The sequence below is a fragment of the Epinephelus lanceolatus genome, chromosome 16 (genome assembly GCF_041903045.1).
Source record: "Epinephelus lanceolatus isolate andai-2023 chromosome 16, ASM4190304v1, whole genome shotgun sequence".
Taxonomy (NCBI): domain Eukaryota; kingdom Metazoa; phylum Chordata; class Actinopteri; order Perciformes; family Serranidae; genus Epinephelus; species Epinephelus lanceolatus.
The window spans coordinates 42,989,162-43,010,351 of record NC_135749.1 but is presented as its reverse complement, the minus strand read 5'-3'; the positions used below and the strand labels follow the sequence as shown (position 1 = coordinate 43,010,351).

Sequence of the window (21,190 nt, the reverse complement as noted above, 5' to 3'; positions counted from 1 at the left end):
TTTTCAACAGGACAATGACCCCAAACACACCTCCAGGCTGTGTAAGGGCTATTTGACCAAGAAGGAGAGTGATGGAGTGCTGCGGCAGATGACCTGGCCTCCACAGTCACTGGACCTGAACCCAATCCAGATGGTTTGGGGTGAGCTGGACCGCAGAGTGAAGGCAAAGGGGCCAACAAGTGCTAAACACCTCTGGGAACTCCTTCAAGACTGTTGGAAAACCATTTCAGGTGACTACCTCTTGAAGCTCATGGAGAGAATGCCAAGAGTGTGCAAAGCAGTAATCAGAGCAAAGGGTGGCTATTTTGAAGAAACTAGAATATAAAACATGTTTTCAGTTATTTCACCTTTTTTGTTAAGTACATAACTCCACATGTGTTCATTCATAGTTTTGATGCCTTCAGTGAGAATCTACAATGTAAATAGTCATGAAAATAAAGAAAACGCATTGAATGAGAAGGTGTGTCCAAACTTTTGGCCTGTACTGTACATAGGATTGTTAAATGTTAGAATATAGGGAAACCAAATGTCCTTTTGCCAGGACGTGTCCACTTTTCACGCCCTGTCCAGGGAGGTTTTATAAATACGTGAAAATGTCTGGTTTTCATTATTTTTTACGAGACCATAAAGTATGTAAATTACTTCAATTGACTGGCACTTTGCACAGAATACTACAGTTGTTGCATGTGACATAATCTCCAATAGGCTGTCTTGTGGGTGGCTCTGCTACGCTCACAAACAGAGGGAGCAAACATCGGAGCAGCATTGCCTCATTACAAAATGCCAAAGTGTAAGTCTAGCTTTACAGACGAATACATTAAAAAAAATCTGGCTAGGGTGACCAAACGTTCTCTTTTGCCCGGTCATGTCTTTGTGGGGCGCTGTTGTATTTACGTTATTACATATATTTTGTTAGAAAGGATTTTCTAATACAGAAGAGGTGTTATTTATAACATTATTTCATTTTTTCCACAGTAAGACTTGAAAAGAGAGCTATTACTTTGTTATAGGTTGATTTTCTAATACAGAAGAGGCATTATTTATGTGATTATTTCATTCCGGAGATTATAATTTTAATTTTATTTTTGTACAATTGATACGTGTTAAAGAGAGATTATTTCATGCATAATAAAGCATGCTGAAAGCATGTTTTGGAAATAAAAATATGGTCACCCTATTAGACTATCAAATTTAATCAAAAGACTTAAGTAGGGTGGAATTGCTAGCTCTACTTCCAACCCACCTCTTTTATCCAGACTTGGGACCGGCAAAGTGATCCGAAAGAGACACTCTGGCAGAGTAACTTAGGTTTTTGGTTTTTTTTAAGGGTTTTTTTTTAGTTTTCTTAAGTTTGGTTTGGTTCCTAACATATGCTCCACTTACAGTAGGAGCCTACAACAAGGCACAGTAAAACATGAACATTTGTTTCCATAACTATAACAATTTTAACATTTTTTGTATAGATGGTTTTAACTTTAACAACAAAAAGAGACAATAGAAAACAACAATGGCAATGTGAAAAAATGATGGTCTGGTCCTAATTCAGGTTGTTTGTTTTTCAGACCCCCCTCCACACACATGCTGTGCTGGCTCACAGAAAGTTTAGGTCATCTTCATTTTGGTCAAGGCTTTCTGCGGCAGGTTCAGCAACTGAGGGAGCTGACTTAAATGAATACGCAGCTGATGTACCGAAAAGCTGCAAAACATTATCAGGCAGCTTGTGCTCATAGCAAGCCTCACCAGACAGCTTCAAACCATATCGGACATACAGGATGGAGTCAAGGGTCTGCAAGGACATCCGATTTCGAAGTTTGCTTTTTACCACACTCATCTGGCTGAATAATCTCTCAACTTCAGCATTCGAGTGTGGCAAGGACAACACAGACACAGCAGCCATGGCAAGTTCCTGAAACCGATTGACATCAGCTGCATCCCTGAACTTCCAAATCTCACTACAGAAACCCACTGTGTTTTTTGTTTCATTCCACTTCCTAAGATGCATGACACGCCATTGCTGGACAATCCTGTCTATATCTGGAGGAGAGTAGGCAAGGAGCTTGGCTATTTTTTCAACTTCTCCAGGGCTCTTATTGTGCTTTAGAGTTTCCTCCACATTGAAAACTGATATGTACTGCAGTGCTTCAATGTTGTCTGGCAGTCTCATCCTCAGCTCTTTTGTGAGGGAGATGGTGAAGGCTACACATCGCTTTCTGACATTGTTCTCCTCCTCAGGCGCAAGGTGGAGCTCAGCTGCCTTGGACTCAAAAAGGTAACCAAGGTATGGTTTCGGACTGATGTATCCATCAGTTGGCCCTTTGAGAATCAACATTCGCCAGTGGATTCAGTACCCTGCTACTCACTGACTTTACCAGGCTAACCAAGCTGTCCAGAAGTTTCAGTGGATCTACCTGCTCTCCCTCAAAAGCCTTGATGGCCAACTGCACCTCACCCAGCACTGACTTCAAAAAAGTCAGGTATAACATGTTCTGTGGATCACTGTACATGGAGTGTAAAACCTCAGCCATGTAGCAGTGTTCACTGGACTTGGTGACTGCAAAATGCAGTTTCAGCTCCTCCCACTGGTCCAAAATGCGTGAAACCGCTGGTTCGATGGAGAGCCAATGGGTGGCACACACTTTGGTTATTTGTAAGGGTTTCTCCCCACAGTTAATGGTCTCATATATGGCCTTGTAGGCCTCCCTCTGCTTTGGAAACACAGAAAACCAGTTATAGGTCTCCCGTACCAAGTACTTCACACTATGGGGGAGGGTGTCATTTGAAGCATGACTAACGGCAAGCTGCAGAGAGTGACACACACACAGCGAATGAGGATGAGATTTTTGAACCCATCCTCCTCCTTCAGGACTTTATGGACCCCGTTATTAATACCTGTCATAACAGAGGCATTGTCAGTCCCTATACCCAGGAGTTTCTCTTTTTTGAGACAGCACTTCTCCAGGAAAGCCACAACAGAACGGGCTATAGATCTGGCATCTCCTCCCTCCAACTCAACAAGCCCCAGAAAAGTTGAGACTATTGTCTGTTTGGTGTCACTAAAGTACCTTGTCACAACCCCCAGGTACTTAGAAACACTGACATCTGTGGACTCATCGAGGAGGAGGCTGAAACACTGATCACCCACATCTGCAACCAACTTTTTCAGAAAGTATGGTGCTAGAAAGCCATTTATCATTTCTGTGCACTTGGTCCTGTGCATTTTGAAGTGGGTAGCAGCAGTGGAGTCAGAAAAAACAGCCTTACATGCTTCCCCAATGTGGTCACATGCAAGCATGGAGTAGTGCTCAGCAATGGCTAATGCCATGGTGGCTTCAGCCTTTTTTGTGTCAGTTTGTTTTACAAATAATGGCAGCTTGGTTTGAGTGGAACTGTAAGGCTTTGCCTTTTGAATGTGTTTTTGAGTGGTAGCATGTTTTTTTATGTCACTGAGTTTTGCATAAAAATCAGTCTTGCAATACATGCAGTATGCCCGTGTGTTATCCCCAATAAACTGCTTTAACCAGCCTTTGTAATCAGGGTTTGCTTCCCACTCTTTTCTGTACTTTTGGCTGTACAGCTTAGACTGCGCCATGATGAGCTGTTTAGCTAGCACAGTGGGCAACGAGGTGAGACGTGAATGAGGCCAAAATCCTTAAACAATACAATATACAATGTACAATATACAATATACAATACAATCAGAAAGCTGAGACGGACAGGTGATTTGATTCAAATGCAGTGATTTATTAATTAGCATGACAGGGCAGCGGCACACATGGTCAGCGGACGAGGTGAGTAGTGACTGAGGCGGACAGGCAGTGTGTGAGTCAAATACAGTGATTTATTTTAGCGTGACAGTGAAAAAATATTATATTTACATGCCGCTCTGCAAGCCAGGGCAGGATCAGCGGCGGCTTTGCGCACGCGCGATTCATTTGCAGTCTGGACGCGGAGGAGTGAGGAGCTCCTCTCTGCTCTGACTGCATTGGGGACTGCTGCTGTGAGACTGACCGCTTGTGAGTGCTTTGGGAAGGGGGAGGGGCTCACGGCAGCACCTGCTGCTGCTCGTTGAGAACAGGAACTGCAGAGCGATGTGTGCTTTCACGTCAGAGTCCCCACCAGAAAAGTTTCCAGTAACACCAGAAAAAGTCGCTAGATTTGTCGCTAGTCACTTTTTTGAAAAAATGTCACTGAAGGGGTCTCTGCTAAATCTAGCGACAAAATCGCTAAGTTGGCAACACTGGACTCAGTACACATTATAGGGAGAGATTTTAATCTATTAGCAGACCCCTCTATTGACTCAACTAATCCTGATTCCTCTGCACGAAAAACATATTCTTCTTACTTTAGTTCAATCTTACAGGATTTGAATATTGTTGATGTCTGGCATATCCAAAATCCAACTATTAAGGATTACACCTTTTACTCATCTCGCCATCACTCATTCTCTAGAATAGACTATATATTAATCTCTTCAACTTTTTTAAAATGCATCTCACATGCATCCATCCTATCAATGCTTATCTCTGATCATTCACCTGTCCTTATTTCTTTTGAAACTACGCCTGGACACTCTCGGTTCAAAGGGTGGCGTTTCAGTATTTCTCTGTTGCAGAACGCTGATTTCCTGAACAAAATCACCAACGAACTGAGAGAGTTTTTAGTGGTTAATTTACAACCAGGGATTAACCCTCACACCCTGTGGGAAGTTACTAAGTGTTGTATAAGAGGTATGTACTTCTTTCTCCTCTCATTTGAGTAGAGAATGTAAAAGTAAATTTCTATTTCTAGAGAATGAAATATCGAGACTTGAATCTCTTCAGAAATCTTCCTTTTCTGAGAATAGACAGAGAGATTTATCTATAGTAAAATCAGAGTTTAAATCTCTAGCAACTTCTAAAGCGGAGTTCTTACATCTTAGAACTTGTCAAGAGATTTATGAAAATGCTGAGAAACCAAGTAAACTTTTGGCATTGAGACTTAAGCAATCTGAACAACTAGCATCCATAGATATGATCAAAATGCTAATCGAGAATTATGTACACTTCTTTCACAAATTAATGAAACTTTTTCTTCCTATTAGTGTAAATTATATACATCTGAGTCTCACGAAGATAATTCGGCAATATTGTCATTTCTAAACTCCTTGAATCTACCCACTCTTTCAGCAGAGCAGATTTCTAAGCTTGAGGACCCTATTACCCTCACTGAAATGAAAGATGCTCTGGACTTAATGCCAAAAGCAAAATCACCAGGCTTAGATGGCATTCCACCAGAGCTTCTTGTGGCTTTATGGGACCTGGTTGGTCCAGTCATCTTGGACTCTTTTAATTTTTCACTTGTGGTTGGAGGCCTCCATCGGGATCAAAAAACTGCACTTATTTCTCTTCTTTTAAAAAAAGGTAAAGACCCGTTGGAATGTTCCAGCTATAGGCCCATATCAATCTTAAATTGTGATATCAAACTATATGCAAAAGTTTTATCAAGACGACTGGACACTTGTATCTCGTCCTTGGTTCATCCAGACCAAGCTGGCTTCATTAAAGGCCGCTTGGCTTCTGATAATATCCGTTGATTATTGCATATTATTGAAGCAGCACCGTCTCTGGAACAGCCATCTGCCATACTTTCTCTGGATGCAGAAAAGGCTTTTGACCGCGTGGAGTGGGACTACATATGGGCAGTTTTAAAACATTTTGGATTTGGTCCCAAGTTTATTAATATGGTGTATACTTTGTATGCCAGTCCCACTGCACACGTTCAAACTGGCCACCCTGGTTCACCTGAGTTTAGACTGTACAGATCGACTAGACAGGGCTGCCCTCTCTCACCTGGCCTCTTTGCACTTTCTTTAGAATCCTTGGCACAAGCTGTCAGACAACATCAACATATATCACCTATCTCAATTAAAGGAACAGCTCATTCTATTTCCCTTTACGCTGATGATATTTTACTGTATTTGTCCAGCTTGACTACTTCTATCCCCCATGTGCAAAGTCTGTTTAAGGTTTTTGGGACATTTTCTGGCTATAGAATTAACTGCTCGAAATCCCTTTTAATGCCCCTTAATCCTACAGTTAGTAAAATTACCCCCTCTTCACTACCAGTGACTGTGGAGTGTAATGCTTTTACCTATTTGGGAATAACAGTCCGTCCCAGCCTTCCTTCTATTGTTAAGGAGAATTACACCACAGTATTGGCAAAAATTAATAGCGACCTAACCAAATGGTCTTCCTTGCACATGACTCTCCATGGCTGTATCTCAGTTATTAAAATGAATATCCTCCCCCGCATCAACTTTCTTTTCTCCATGCTTCCACTTTCACCTCCTTGTAAGTTTTTAAAGGACTTGGAGGCAATTTGTAGAAATTCTTTTTGGAAAGGTAAGCGCCCCTTAATTAGTTTTTCCACCTTAACACGTCCCAAAACACTAGGTGGACTCTCTCTACCCAATTTTAAAATGTACTACTGGTCTTTCCAGCTAAGATCTCTGATGGTATGGCTTGATTCTTCCTCCTCTGTTCCATGGCAAACTCTTGAGAATACTTTATGTCATCCTTTTAGACTTCAAGATCTGCCATTTTGCGGTGCAAAGATTAGGACGACACGGCTACATATGGGGTCTATTATGTCAAATTTTCTGACTGTCTGGTATCAAATAGTTAAATATTTACAGTGTAGTAATTGTAGGTTTCATAATTTGACCCCCATACGGAATAATAACTATCTTTTAACTGATTCCATGCCTTTCCACTTCCCTAAATGGGCTCATCAGGGTATAAATGTTTTCGGTGACCTTTTTAATCAACAAGGTCTCTGTTCCTTTCAGGACATTAGGGAGTCTTTGTTAGTATGCAGCTGCTATTACGTTTGTGGGAAATTTATTACATTTGTGGGATTATTACATTAAAAGCTGCAGATTTGTATTACGTTTGTGGTTTATTACGTTTGTGGGCTGTTATTACGTTTGCGGGTGTAACAGTCTTATTCATTACCAGGCTCCTTCTGGTTTCTCTATCTCAGACTTCGTACTGCTTTAAAAACGTATGGAGTACCGTGGGACCATCCTTTAAGCTCACATCCTATTGTAAATCGTCTTTTTTCTGCTTCAAAGTCTGGGTTTGTTACTTCTTTTTATGACTGGTTATTAAAACATAATATTAATCCTCTACCTATTACATCGGTCTGGGATGGAGACCTGCATGAGCTTGGTTTCGAATTGGATTGGCCTAAGATCTGGAATTACGTCTTTTCTTCGTCCAAAAATCTTGCTCATCAGCTTATTCATTTTAAATTTGTTCACAGAGTTTATTTTACTCCCAAAAGCAGATTTAGACTGAAATTGTCAAGTAGCGACCTTTGTGATAGGTGCCCCCATTCAAAACTAGGAACTTACTTACATATGTTTTGGGATTGTGTAATAGTAAAAACTCTTTGGGTCTATGTTGCTCAAACACTGTCAGATTTGTTGGATAAACATCTCCCATTTTGCCCAGCCTTTTGGCTTTTTGGTTACAACCCAAATGTTACATTACCACATACATGGAAACGAATCATTCTTGCTGCCTCAACGGCTGTGTTTATTTTTAAACTATTGTTCTTTATTTTTATTTTTTCTGGAGGCTTATACTTGCTTAGAATTATGTTTTTCTTCTTGTTTGCATTTGTTTGGGTGACCCTTACTTAATTGTGTATACTTCATTGATGAATGTTTTAATTCTCTATTGACAATGTGAAACAGCATACATTTTTTTCTTTGTTCTACCATATGAAACAGCATATAATTTTTGCTTTGTTCATTTGTTTTGGTTGTTTCTGTTTGTTTGTTTTCATGTTTTTTTATTTTTGGTTCTTTATTTACATTGCGCTATGTACAGATGATTTTCAAAATCAAATAAATAATTATTAAAAAAAAAAAAGAAGCAAAACTAGAGATTGAAACCAGGAATTCTATCTATAACAATCAGTGATGGTTTTGAGCTGACAACGCTGATTGTTATAGATAGAATTCCTAGTTTAAATTTCTGTTTTATTTTCAGGGTAAGAAACATCTGTTGCTAGATGGACTGATGGGTGAGGTAGCCCAGACTAAATGTAGCCTTTTCTTTGTTCTGCTACAATATTGCTGCAATAAAGCACTTGAAAGACACTTTAAATATTCTTGCTTGGCTGGTATCATCCAGCTTGAAATGACTGGAAAATGCATAATTTAGTGTTGAATAACGTGCCGGGCATGTGCACCCCCTCTGATCTAAGATGCATCTCTAGTCATTATTTTCTGGAACCGGCGCTGGCAGAACAAAGAAAAGGCTACATTTAGTCTGGGCTACCTCACCCATCAGTCCATCTAGCAGGACTGATGTAACAGATGTTTCATACCCTGAAAATAAAACATAGAAATTCAAACTAGGAATTCTATCTATAACAATCAGTGTTGTCAGTTCAAAACCATCACTGATTGTTATAGATAGAATTCCTAGTTTTAATTTCTAGTTTTTTATTTTATTTTATTTTTTATTTCAAATTTGCACAAACAGTATAATGTGGTAGGACATAGAAAAATTCTTAACTTCTTCCTACCCCTTTGAACATGACACATACCATCTAACTTACTCAACAACTAATTATTGTATTGTTTATATGCCCTATTTTTGTTATTTGTTTTTCTGTGTCTTTTTTTAAACATGTTTAGTAAAGTTGAATTTAAAGAGAAAAAAAAAAAGCTCAAATAAAATAAAAATAACCTGTGTGGTCCATTTCATCCGGCAGAAACCGCCATACCACAGCAAAAGGTGCAGGTTTTATAGAGTCTTATGGCTCTTCTTTACCTAGGTCGTCGGGTGGCGGTGCTTTGGATGAGCCGGGCGCCTGCTCTGGGGCTGGGGGTGAAGGCAGCGGCTCGGGCGGGAGTGAGCAGGACGAGGCTGCCGCTTGCTCCCCAGCAGCTAGGCTAACTTCACATCAAGATCGAGTCTCTGTCTCACCATCGTTACCATTGTCTGATTTGTTGCTGGTCGTGTTTTGCTTGAACCATTTTCAAATATCCATGGCGATCTCGTTAACGTTATTTGTGTTACAGGCTGTTAACGGTACAGCAGAAAGCTGCGTCCAGCTGGTGCAGCAGCTGCCAGGCCGGTAACTGCGCTGGACGCAAATGAGTGACATGCAGTCACGCGCATTTGTCATGACAGACAGCGTTGACAGTGACGTTACTGAAGAAAGGCAGGAATTTTATTTAATTACCACTGAATTAAAACTAAACTGGCAAATAGAATACGCACTTAACTATCAATGTGTTCTATATTGTTATGTCAACATTATTTATTTTTTTTTTTTCACTGTTTTCAACTGAGCATGCAGACACATAAAATAAGGGTGCAATGCATGCTTATGCACCCTCGGAAAACCGGGCCTGTGTTCTGCTACAATATTGCTGCAATAAAGCACTTGAAAGACAATTTAAATATTCTTGCTTGGCTGGTATCATCCAACTTGAAATGACTGGAAAATGCATAATTTAGTGTTGAATAACGTGCCAGGCATGTGCACCCCCTCTGATCTAAGATGCACCTCTAGTCATTATTTTCTGGAACCAGTCCTGCAGAGAGCAGACATTCGGCAGGTGTATAGACGGGAGCGGAGCGCGTAATCCCCGCTGCCGTAGCCTGAACGCTCTGGCGCTTGCCCCATCTCTAAGTGTGTTTCCATTAATCCTAGAAATGCGCAAAACCTAAATATCGCAATAATCCACTGGTAATGGAAACACCTACATTTTGAAAAAACTCTCAAATATCAAGTAAAAGTTTTTACGCTCTCATGAGGTGGTTTTTCAGACGTGTCGATATAGAATTATATCGCAAAAGTGTAATGGAAACACTTTTTTCGCAAATGTACGTCACTGGACATTTCAGTCTTCTGTGAAGTCCTCGTTGGTCACTGCCACACCGAAGGACTTTGCCTTTGGAATACCACTCGCTCTCTTCGTCTTCGGTTGTAGACTACTGCAACAGCAGCATTGGCAACTGAGATGATTGTTCCAGCTTGCAAGAGATTTGGAATGTCCATCTTACTTCTGCAAACAAAGTGGAGTCTTGCAGGACGAGATTTTACGAGAATTACGGCTCATACGCAGAGCACCTTTTAATGGAAACACCTGCAAGTCGCAATTGTACTTTGTTGAAACTTTAGAAATATTGCATTTATTTTGCACAAAACTGTAATGGAAATGCGGCTTCTGTCTCTAGCAAATCCCAAGGAGAGCCGCTACGCCTCCAAACAAAATCTCTGCAAAACTCGCTGGGTCATTGAAAACCGGCAACCAATTTCCAGTGCAGGACTGACAAAAGAAGATTAAAACAGTTCGCGCACTGCAGGACTCCAATGCTCAGTCGAATTTATTCGAACAGAAGTAACGTTGCAAGCGTCAGGCTCTTCATCACACTTACAAGACAAAGGGTGCCGCCATCTTAAATACACACATGACGTGGTCATATCAATCAATCAATCAATCAATCAATCAATCATTCATTCATCTTCTAACCGCTTCATCCTCTTGAGGGTCGTGGGGGGGCTGGAGCCTATCCCATCTGACATCGGGCAAGAGGCTGGGTACACCCTGGACAGGTCGCCAGACTATCGCAGGGCTGACACATAGAGACAGACAACCACTCACGCTCACATTCACACCTACGGACAATTTAGAGATATCAATTAACCTAATCCCCAATCTGCATGTCTTTGGACTGTGGGAGGAAGCCGGAGTGCCCGGAGAGAACCCACGCTGACACGGGGAGAACATGCAAACTCCGCACAGAAGGGCTCCCACACCCGGGATCGAACCGGGAACCCTCTTGCTGTGAGGCAACAGTGCTAACCACCACACCACCGTGCCGCCAATCAATCAATCAATCAATCAAGCAATCAATCAATCAATCAATCAATCAATTTCATTTATAAAGCCCAATATCACAAATCACAATTTGCCTCACAGGGCTTTACAGCATACGACATCCCTCTGTCCTTAGGACCCTCACAGCGGATAAGGAAAAACTCCCCAAAAAAACACCCTTTAACGGGGGAAAAAAACGGTGGAAACCTCAGGAAGAGCAACTGAGGAGGGATCCCTCTTCCAGGACGGACAGACGTGCAATAGATGTCGTACAGAACAGATCAGCATAATAAATTAACAGTAATCCGTATGACACAATGAGACAGAAAGAGAGAGAGACAGAGAGAGATGCAGGACAGACGGTAATGACAGTAGCTTACAATAACATTAATGAAAGTAATAATATTATAATTATAGTTCTGGCTACTGTGGTACAATATGTTGAAAGTATATATTAATATCTGATAGTGTACATATGTGACAATAATCATATGTGTATAATAACAGTAGAAGTATGACTAATGACTAATGATGGCAGCAGCAGCAGGAGGCATCTGGCAGGACCACGGCAGCAGCACAACCACACACGTCACACTATCCAGGTACCGCTGCAATACGAGTTAACCCGAGAGACAGTGGAGCACAAAGGCTCCGGAGAAGAAGCTGAGTTAGTGACATCCAGAATGGCCGAGTTAGCAAGATGCAGTAATAGGACACGAGAGAGAGAGAAGGAGAGAAGGTGCCCGGTGTATTATAGGGGGTCCTCTGGCAGACTAAGCCTAAGTCAGCCTAACTAGGGGCTGGAACAAGGCAAGCCTGAGCCAGCCCTAACTATAAGCTTTATCAAAGAGGAAAGTCTTAAGTCTAGTCTTAAATGTGGAGACGGTGTCTGCCTCCGCACCGTAACAGGAAGATGATTCCACAGGAGAGGAGCCTGATAGCTGAAGGCTCTGGCTCCTGATCTACTTTTGGGACCACGAGTAACCCTGCATTCTCTGAGCGCAGTGTTCTGGTGGGATAATATGGCACTATGAGCTCTCTAAGATATGATGGAGCTTGACCATTTAGAGCTTTATAAGTTAACAGTAGGATTTTAAATTCAATTTTGGATTTTACAGGGAGCCAGTGCAGAGAAGCTAAAACAGGAGAAATATGATCTTGTTTCTTAGTTCCTGTTAGTACACTCGCTGCTGCATTCTGAATTAGCTGGAGAGTTTTTAAGGACTTACTAGAGCTACCTGATAATAGAGAGTTACAGTGATCCAGCCTTGAGGTAACAAAAGCGTGGACAAATTTTTCTGCATTTTTTTGGGTCAGGATAGGCCTAATTTTTTTTTTTTTTGCACATTTATCACATAATGCAATGATGCCTTACAGGACAAAGAAAAAAAAGGAGGAAAAACAATATACTCCTGTCAGAAATATACAACATAGTGCAAATAAATCCTAGAAAAACCACAATGCAAAAAATAGAGTGAGCGCAGTGCAGGACTGACCAAGAGGCGTTCCTCTCTGGTGAAGGTGACCAGAAAGGGGGGGCAGGAGGCTTAAAAAAACAGACAAAACCAGGAGAAGTACAAGAGAGCGAGGCGGCAATCCGTGTTGCCATCTCGGTTAAATATATATACTGTGCAGCCCTGAAAGGTCCAACAGAAGGTGATGTTGTCTGCCTCACTAATGACATGACTTCTAACACTACTGATTGCACATGGATGTTTCTCTTCTGCTGTCCTCACAGGCATCGACTCTGAAGGCCATGCGGCTAACTTTGTGGAGACTGAGCAGATAATTTTGTATGAGGGAGCAAAGGCTTCATTTGTACAGGCAAGTATAAGAGCCAGTTATACTGTTAGACTGTTTCACTTGTGGCTCATTTTTACCTGGCTTTCTCTTCATCTTCTCTGCAGCTTTTAGTTCAGATGTTAAAACATTTAGGTTTGAGAAGTGCAAGATTTCAGAAATTACTTTTCAAGACATTTTTTTCCATCCCCAGACACGAGGCTCCATGCCCTTTTACTGGAGTCAGAGGCCCAACCTCAAATACAAACCCAAACCTATAATCAGCAAAACCACCAATCACGTAAGAGCAGGCGTTTAATGTTTCTGTGTGCTTTCTAAATTGTGATAGCAGTGGAAATCTGATGTTAACCTCATGGAAACTTTGTACAGATGGATGGTTTCCAGAGACATTTTGACTCTCAGCTGCTTCTCTATGGGAAGCAAACAATTCTGAACCTGGTGAGGACCCTTTTTCATGTTCTTTTCATGATATGTTTTTAAAGGAAGTAAGTAAGCAAGTAATTATCAGGCCAATTTGGGGTTTCTTGTTTTTCTAGGTGAATCAGAAGGGCTCAGAGAAACCACTGGAACAGGCCTTTGCCAAGATGGTGTCTGGCATGAACAATGGTATGCTCAAGTAAGTGTCGCTCAGTGGCTTCTACTATTTTCATGTTCATCAAGGACATGCACTCTAGTGACCAGGTTACCCAGAGAACACATTTACATTCACTGTAGTAACCTGGCTATTGTAAATATGTGTATAAATGCATCTACCTGGGGAAATTGGGTTTTTCTAATCCCATAGCCAGATTACAGAAACCAGGGTCCGTCTTCACATTTCTGAGAATACTCTCATAGAGTTCCTAACTTGGCTTGAACATTTCAGGAAAGGAGTCCTAGCTTGGGAGTGATGTAGGAAACATAGGAACAGAAACTTTTAGGAGGTGGGGTTGATCCTGTTGCCAGATGTGACATTCTTTTAACTGATGTGATTGGTGGTCCTTTTGTGAGCCTGCAAGGTGTGGACACCTAGTGGATGTGAAATGAGCTGCATCACAATATGAGACTGAAAGTGCTGGAAATTGTCGGTGTGATCATTCTGCTGAATCATCACTGCTGCATTTTTCTAATTATGCCTCCACACCAACGACAACCGTGGCCAGAGGCATTTTGTTTTCAGGTTGTCCGTCCATCTGTATATCTTGTGAACACGATATCTCAAGAACGCCTTGACGGATGTTGTTTAAATTTTGGATGAATGTTCATTTGGACTCAATTATGAACTGATTAGATTTTGGTGGTCAAGGATCACAGGTCAAGGTGGCCATGACCTTGCATCCATCTCATTCTTGTGAAGGCAGTATTTTAAGAACACCTTAGGGAATTTCTTCAAATTTGGCACAAATGTTCACTTGGACACGAGATTGAATTGATTGAATTTTGGTGGTCAAGAGTCAAAGGTCAAGGTCACTGTGACTTTGCTATATCTCATTTTCGTGAATGCGGTATCTCAAGAACACCTTAAGGGAATTTTAAAAATTTGACACCAACGTCCACTTGGACTGAAGAATAAACTGATTAGAATTTTGTGGTTAAAGGTCAATGGTCAAGGTCAGCGTGACCTCACAATTCAAATAAACACAAGAAGTTTGTGCTCTAAAAAAAAAAAAAAAAAAAAAAAAGGGATCAGCACTCAGTGAATAATCCTCCTAAGCCCTACGATGAGCTATTATGGCAAGGCTTAACTATACAGACCCGTGAGCAGTGATAACTAACATATCTTTGGGGTCATCAGGTGGGAACCTCCTTTCACCGGTGTTTCGTCTAGTTAGTCCCACGACACCTCCAGGAGGCTAGACAGTGATCTCTGGCGTCCCAGAGACACTCCCCTAATGCCAGGTCTCACTGCTCCCCACACTAACCGAACAACCTCCTTTACCTTACCTATACTACCACAGAGGAGGTAGACCCAGGGAAGGAAGCCTTGTTAGGCTATCACACTCCCCCGCCGGGTTAGGCTGTACAGTCTACCTCCCCAGGACGAGCCCTCACAACAATGACACCTCCAGGAGGCTGGACAGTGATCTCAGCCCAAACAGCACTGCCACCTTCAACCAAGCCCAGGCTCCGTTTATGCGAGCTCCAGGCAGAAGCAATGCTGATACTACCTTTACTAGCACATTCACCATACTCTATTTCACACACTACATAGCATAACTACAATGTAAGCTAAAGTTAAAGGAGATAAATGAACTCACAGGATCAGCAAACACACTCACTTTGCAGCATGGTCTCAAACAAAATGGATTCAAATAGGCCACTCCCACACTTAAATAACCTTCCTCTTCCTGGATTTCCTTCTTACTTACACATGGCTTTCTCAGCCCAAACAGCACTGCCATCTTCAACCAAACCCAGGCTCCATACATGCGAGCTCCAGGCAGAAGCAATGCTGATACTAGCTTTCCCGTCACATTCACCATACTCTATTTCACACACTACATAGCATAACTACAATATAAGCTAAAGTTAAAGGAGCTAACTGGACTTACAGGATCAGCAAGCACACTCACCTTGCCGCATGGCCTCAAACAAAATGGATTCCAATAGGCCACTCCCACACTTAAATACTTCCTCTTCCTGGATTTCTCCTGACAGGAAGTGGATCTCTCCACCTGATCTCAAGGAGTTATGTGCCCTGCTTAGTAGTTCCCCCTGCTGGCCCCCAGCTGACATTATTTCTTCTGTAATAGATAAACTGGCTGCATTTAATTGCTTCATCTGACATTTCCCTCACTGTCTTCCTCAAATTCTGTCCCCGCACTCCGAGTTCCCCCAGGAGTGAGACAGTTGATCTTGCTATGAATCCCCTACACCCCACTTCCACTGGACAAATCCTAGTCTTCCATCCTCGCTGCTCAGCTTCTGCTCCTAAGTCTGCATATCTAAGCTTTTTTCTGTCATAGGCTTCTTCCACTGAGTCTTCCCAAGGAACTGTCAGCTCAATGAAATAAACTATCTGTTGACTCACTGACCACAACAATAAGTCAGGCCTCTGCCTGGTACAGACTATTTCCTGAGGAACAACAAGCTTTCCCCCTAAATCTACTTGCATTTCCCAATCACAAGCACCTTCTAGGCAGCCACACCCTTGCCTCCTCACTAACTTATCCCTTCTGTATTTCTCTCCCTCACAGACAAACTGAATTACTAAGCCCCTATCCTTAACACCTTCTGAATTCACCTGTCTTCGTTTCCCTTCGATGCCTGCAGCTAAACATTTCAACACCTGATTATGTCGCCATGTATATCGGCCTTGTGACAAGCTAACTTTACAGCCTGACAAAATATGCTTTAAAGTTGCGGTACGTGAACACAATGGGCATGATGGGTCCTCATTTACCCACAGTTTTAGGTTCTGGGGGGTTGGTAACACATCGTATGTAGCCCCTACCATGAATCTAATACGATTCTCCTCCATACTCCACAGGTCCCTCCAACTAAGCTTCCTCTTCTCTACACTTTCCCAATTCAACCACTGTCCCTGTTTAGCCTGGGCCACTACCTTTGCACCCCTTACTATCTCTTCCTGTCTGCGTATCTGTTCTACAACCAGCTTTCTTTTATCTTTGAGGCCTGCTGTATTCCATACCGGTTTACCTGAGCCAAGCCCCAGGCCTCCCCGGCCAAACTGAACATTACCTACAGTCTCTGCATGTCTAAGAGCTGCCTCTGTCTCCTGAACTGCCGATCTTGGGTTCCACTTCCTCCCCTTGGTTGGATTTGGAACCACACTCCTAACTACCACGTCCTTACTCCCAGATAACAAGAGCTCTGTCCTGACCTTGGTACATTTAAATTCCTCTGTTAAACTAGATACTAGAAAACTACAAAACATGTTTTTGACCATAACTCAATTTTTATGACAAAACTTTACACTAGTGCTGCACGATTAATCTAATCGCAATCTCAGTGTCAGGCTGTGCGATTACATAACTGCATAAAAGGCTGCGATTTGCAATTTAATGTAAATAAATGTTAACGTGTGTGCCTGTGAACGTGACTACCTCTGCTGTAGTGTGTGGAGTGTGTTGACATTATGCCCACAAGCTATCCTGGTGTGTGCAGCACGTATGGTCAGGTGACCACCCGGCGTGCAGCAGTGACCAACATAGACGGAAGAAGAGCACGACCAAGCACAGGCTGAATTGGTGGCAGAAAAAAAGCAACATCTATTACATGGCGATACTTTGGATTCAGGTACGGCGACACTGAACAGAAAGACGTGCTGTCTAAAGTTTAAAAGTTAAAGTCGCCACGTGCCGCGGCAACATGACCAATCTATTTCAACACTTGAGACAGCATGGAGAAAAGTAGGAAGAATGCATGCGAGAGAAAGCCAAGCCGTGTAACGTTAAAGAGGCAACAGACAGCATTTTTTCCTAAATATACCATTATGAAAATAATGTGGGTTGCACAGAGTAGTGGCCACAGTAAAATCAGACTATCAGCATTTACATAGGTTACTTAGTGGCTTTGCAATCTTTGTAATAAGATTCTGCCACCGGGGGCGAAATTTCACGGAAAAAAACTGGCTTTACGGCAGGAAAGGCATCATGTATTGCGAAACTGGTCGGTCAGCCAATCAGGGACTGTAGCTGGTCCTTATAAGGAGCTGGGCATGAGGTAGTTGAGTCACGAGCACAATGGCAGACAGACAAAGTTTGGAGACAAGTGAAAAATGGCCTAGCAAAAGAAAACAAGCTCCTCTGTCTGAGGAGGCAAAGACGAGTGATAAAAGAAGAGAAAAAACAAGAGTAAACCTCAGTCCGGCGTTTAAGAGATGGAGGGAGCTCTGTGACCAAAGAGACTTCAAAACCCATGTCCAGCTAGCTTTCTTTCTAATTGATCAGTAAGTAACATGGCTAAATGTTAGCTAGACGAGAGAGGATTGTACTGTACTGGCTGCTAGTTAATTCCTAGCTGGCCAGCATCGCAAATCGCCACAACCAGGGACCGGGTAGCGAGTGTTGGTCGGCTGACATCCTCGTTGCCATTCTACAGTGATACCCACCCCCTTCCTTCTGTTCTCTTCTCATGGAGGCAGCTATCGATGGACATCGCCCAGCTAAGTTATGCCCAGCTGTGAACACTGGACTTTTCACTGCAACGGGCTTAGACTGAGGAGCATCAAAATCAGTTAACGTTAGTCCACACAGCTCTCCCAAGCTGGCCTGGATCATGTCGGTCACTGGCCATAAATGTGAGGGCAGCCTTCGCACCCAGCATCTCCGACCGGGAGAAGTGGAGTAAAATCCTCTCCTCCGCTCCCGTTTGTCTGGTGAACAGACAAACGGGAGTTGTCAATACACTCTGCCAGCAATTTAATAATATTGATGCCAGTTGTAACATTTGAATGTTTTAGTAGTAAGCCATGTTCTAAGCGGGATAATGTATAGTGAGCCAGTGACAGTTGAAAAATAACTCCGCTGCACGTTGGGGTTCCATTCCCCTGTCGGGAGTTATTTTTCATTCTGGTATAATTATTTGCATTACTATTTGTTTTTTCTTAAGATAAATCTGATAATTGTTGCTTGGTCTCTTTACTCATTTATTTAGTATAGTGTCCACACACCTTCTCATTCTACATATACATAGAGGTATACTGGTGGCTTTACAGCCTACATTTTATTGATTATATCTGATCCCCACGGTCAATTTGGTTGTTGCGACAGTGCGAGCAACACCGCTGACGCTAGGTGGCGCCAAGCTAATAAAAAAACAAATCCTATCTGTTGCCTCTTTAAAGACAAAGGGACAACTGAAAGCTGCCAGAGCCTCATAAAGTAACTTCCAAGCACAGTTACGCAAACATTTGTAAGTGTCATGGGGAAATCACAAACTCCATAACAAACTATATAATAAATGAAAAACTGAGCAATTTTGCTCGGTTTCGACCCACTTGACATGCTGCTGTGTTGTGCTATCGTTACACTATCTGGATCACTATCTGGATTCGATTCGAATCGGGACCCCTTGAATCAAAATCGAATCGATTCAGGAAATCAGTGGCGATACCCAGCCCCAGTCAGAACTGGTGACACAAATCTTGGGTGTCCACCTTGAAACTGGGCTGATTGTATAGATTTTCTGTGCTGCCAGGGGGAAGATGTGTGTGAAGCATCCATGTTTCCACAGACATGGATGTAAACTGTAAGAGAAACTTGACTGGTGTGCGGAGGCATACTGCCGTGACCCAGTAATTTTTACCAAATATCTTAGTGTTGTGATCGCTTTATTTCTGGTATTATATTGTTATAGTGTTGGGTGGCAGATGTGAGTGCATCTCTAATAAGATTGATGACAGTCATTATCCCTGCACCATCTAATTTGTGGCATTTCATTTACTCACTTTCATCCAGTGTTAGGAGAATATTTCTCCAAGCTGTTATCCATAACAGTTTGTCTCCATCATGTTCTCCTCTGCTTAAGAAGCTCTTAAGCCTCTTAAAAGTCCTCCTCGCTCCTCCTTACAGTTTTTCACTTGAGGAGCTCTGTTAAGGGCTAAGATGCTTTGTGAATAACTTTTATCTTTACCAGGATCTAGTCTTAACTTCAAGGGAAAGTTCTTAGAAAGCATAATTTCAAGAATTTTCTCAGAATTTTAGTAGGACTCAGTAGGAGTCCTCTTTGTACAAGGAAGCTTTGTGAATACAGTACCGGGTTTGAAAAATCATCTTACTGGATAAAGCTGGCTGTAACCCAGTTACGTGATTGCATGTAAATGCACTGACTTTATTTCTGTCCGGAGTCTGGGAGACATTTTCATTTTCCATTTAGCTCTCCTTGGGTACTGTGAAGTGTATAACTATTTCTGCCATCTCTGTAACAATGAATTGCTGCCTGATCAAAAACAAAATAATCCAGACATGTCCTCCTAATCTGACTATGGCACAGTAACATTGTTTCCTATGTCTTCAGTTACATAGCCTTCGACTTCCACAAAGAGTGCAGCCACATGAGATGGGATCGTCTCCAGATCTTAGTGGATGCTGTCGCTGAAACACAAGATGAATACAGGTAACTTAACCAGCAGCTGTTCCAGGCTAATATCTGTTGTTGAATACATTGTTGGAATGTTCCAACTTTCCTCTGTGTGTAGTCACTTCATGGTGAACTCAGAGGGGAAGACGGTAGCCCAGCAGAGAGGAGTCTTCCGCAGTAATTGCATGGACTGCCTGGACAGGACTAATGTTATTCAGAGCCTGCTGGCCCGACGCTCCCTGCAGTCTCAGCTTCAGGTATTTTTTACTGACTACTGCTAAGCCTCTTAGAAGAGCAAATTCATCATACAATACTGTCACAATCTATGCTTTAAGGGTAATTTTTTTCATACACGGTCCAGCCATATCCTTGTTTTTTTTGTTTTTACCTAGTTTTGTTAAAGTGAAATAGCTCAGATTGATTTGTTATACTACTGTTCCCAGAGTCAACACTTTGAACATATTTTGGCAAATATAATCTTCCAAAGATACTGAGCAAGTTGATGTTGGTAGATAAATAGATAGATGTGCAGTTTTGGATGGTATATCCCTTTAAATGTATGTTTTCAGCCAATTGGGGAATAAATCCCACCTGTAATAAATATACACACATTCTTTATGAAAAGATACAGAATCTGCACATATTGAGAGGCTTGAATGTTATTGACCTTTATATGTGTTGTGCCTGTGTGTGCTCAGAGGATGGGAGTTCTGAATGTGGGTCAACGGATTGAAGAGCAGGCTGAGTTTGAAAAGATCTACAAGAACGGTAATGTATTGTGTATGATCGACTATAAGCATGTGTTGTGTGATAAGTAGACCCTGTAGCCTCTTAGTGTGTCCTCACTATTCTGTGTGTGTGCTCTTTAACCAGCATGGGCTGACAATGCCAATGCATGTGCTATACAGTACGCAGGAACTGGAGCCTTGAAAACAGACTTCACAAGGTACAGTAGTGTACAATCCTATACCACACATCGGTTGATCAACATGTTGTTTTCTGGAGTTAGTGTCATGGCTGTTGTTTAGTCAAACTTAATTTGCCCATCAGGACAGGGAAAAGGACCAGGTGGGGGCTTCTGATGGATGGCTGGAACTCAATGATCCGTTACTACAAAAATAACTTCTCTGATGGATTCAGACAGGTATGACTTTTGTGGCATGATTTGTTGTAGGTCCATCATTATTAAAGAAATTAATACAGAACCAGAAAAAAAAATCACAGTTTAACTCTTAATGCCCAAGGAACTTTCCAGTAGACTAAACTAACACAAACCTTCCTTGAATTTGGCAGAGAAGAGAATAAAATGTCACACACACACACAGAGTAACTGCACATTATGTATTTAATAACTACACACCCTCTTTGTAACAGAATATTTGTTTACAAGATTGTGTACAAATCCTCGAGTTGCATTACAGTCTCTCTGAAATTAAGACAAGCATTAAATTCCACATAATGCTTCTGTGCGTCTCTATATCC

The 21,190-nt window shown here is 41.9% G+C and overlaps 1 protein-coding gene across 4 annotated transcripts in view; it reads left to right on the top strand.

Moving 5' to 3' along the window:
- Nucleotides 1-21,190, top strand: part of sacm1la (SAC1 like phosphatidylinositide phosphatase a) — a 139,092-nt gene that overhangs the window by 98,095 nt on the left and 19,807 nt on the right. For all 4 annotated transcript variants that reach the window (XM_033637331.2, XM_033637333.2, XM_078176122.1 and 1 more), the window contains 9 exons: nucleotides 12,624-12,709; nucleotides 12,879-12,965; nucleotides 13,055-13,123; nucleotides 13,222-13,301; nucleotides 19,646-19,744; nucleotides 19,827-19,965; nucleotides 20,407-20,476; nucleotides 20,582-20,654; nucleotides 20,759-20,852. In XM_033637331.2, coding sequence (XP_033493222.1) covers nucleotides 12,624-12,709; nucleotides 12,879-12,965; nucleotides 13,055-13,123; nucleotides 13,222-13,301; nucleotides 19,646-19,744; nucleotides 19,827-19,965; nucleotides 20,407-20,476; nucleotides 20,582-20,654; nucleotides 20,759-20,852 — 797 coding nt within the window. The remainder of the gene's footprint in view (nucleotides 1-12,623; nucleotides 12,710-12,878; nucleotides 12,966-13,054; nucleotides 13,124-13,221; nucleotides 13,302-19,645; nucleotides 19,745-19,826; nucleotides 19,966-20,406; nucleotides 20,477-20,581; nucleotides 20,655-20,758; nucleotides 20,853-21,190) is intronic.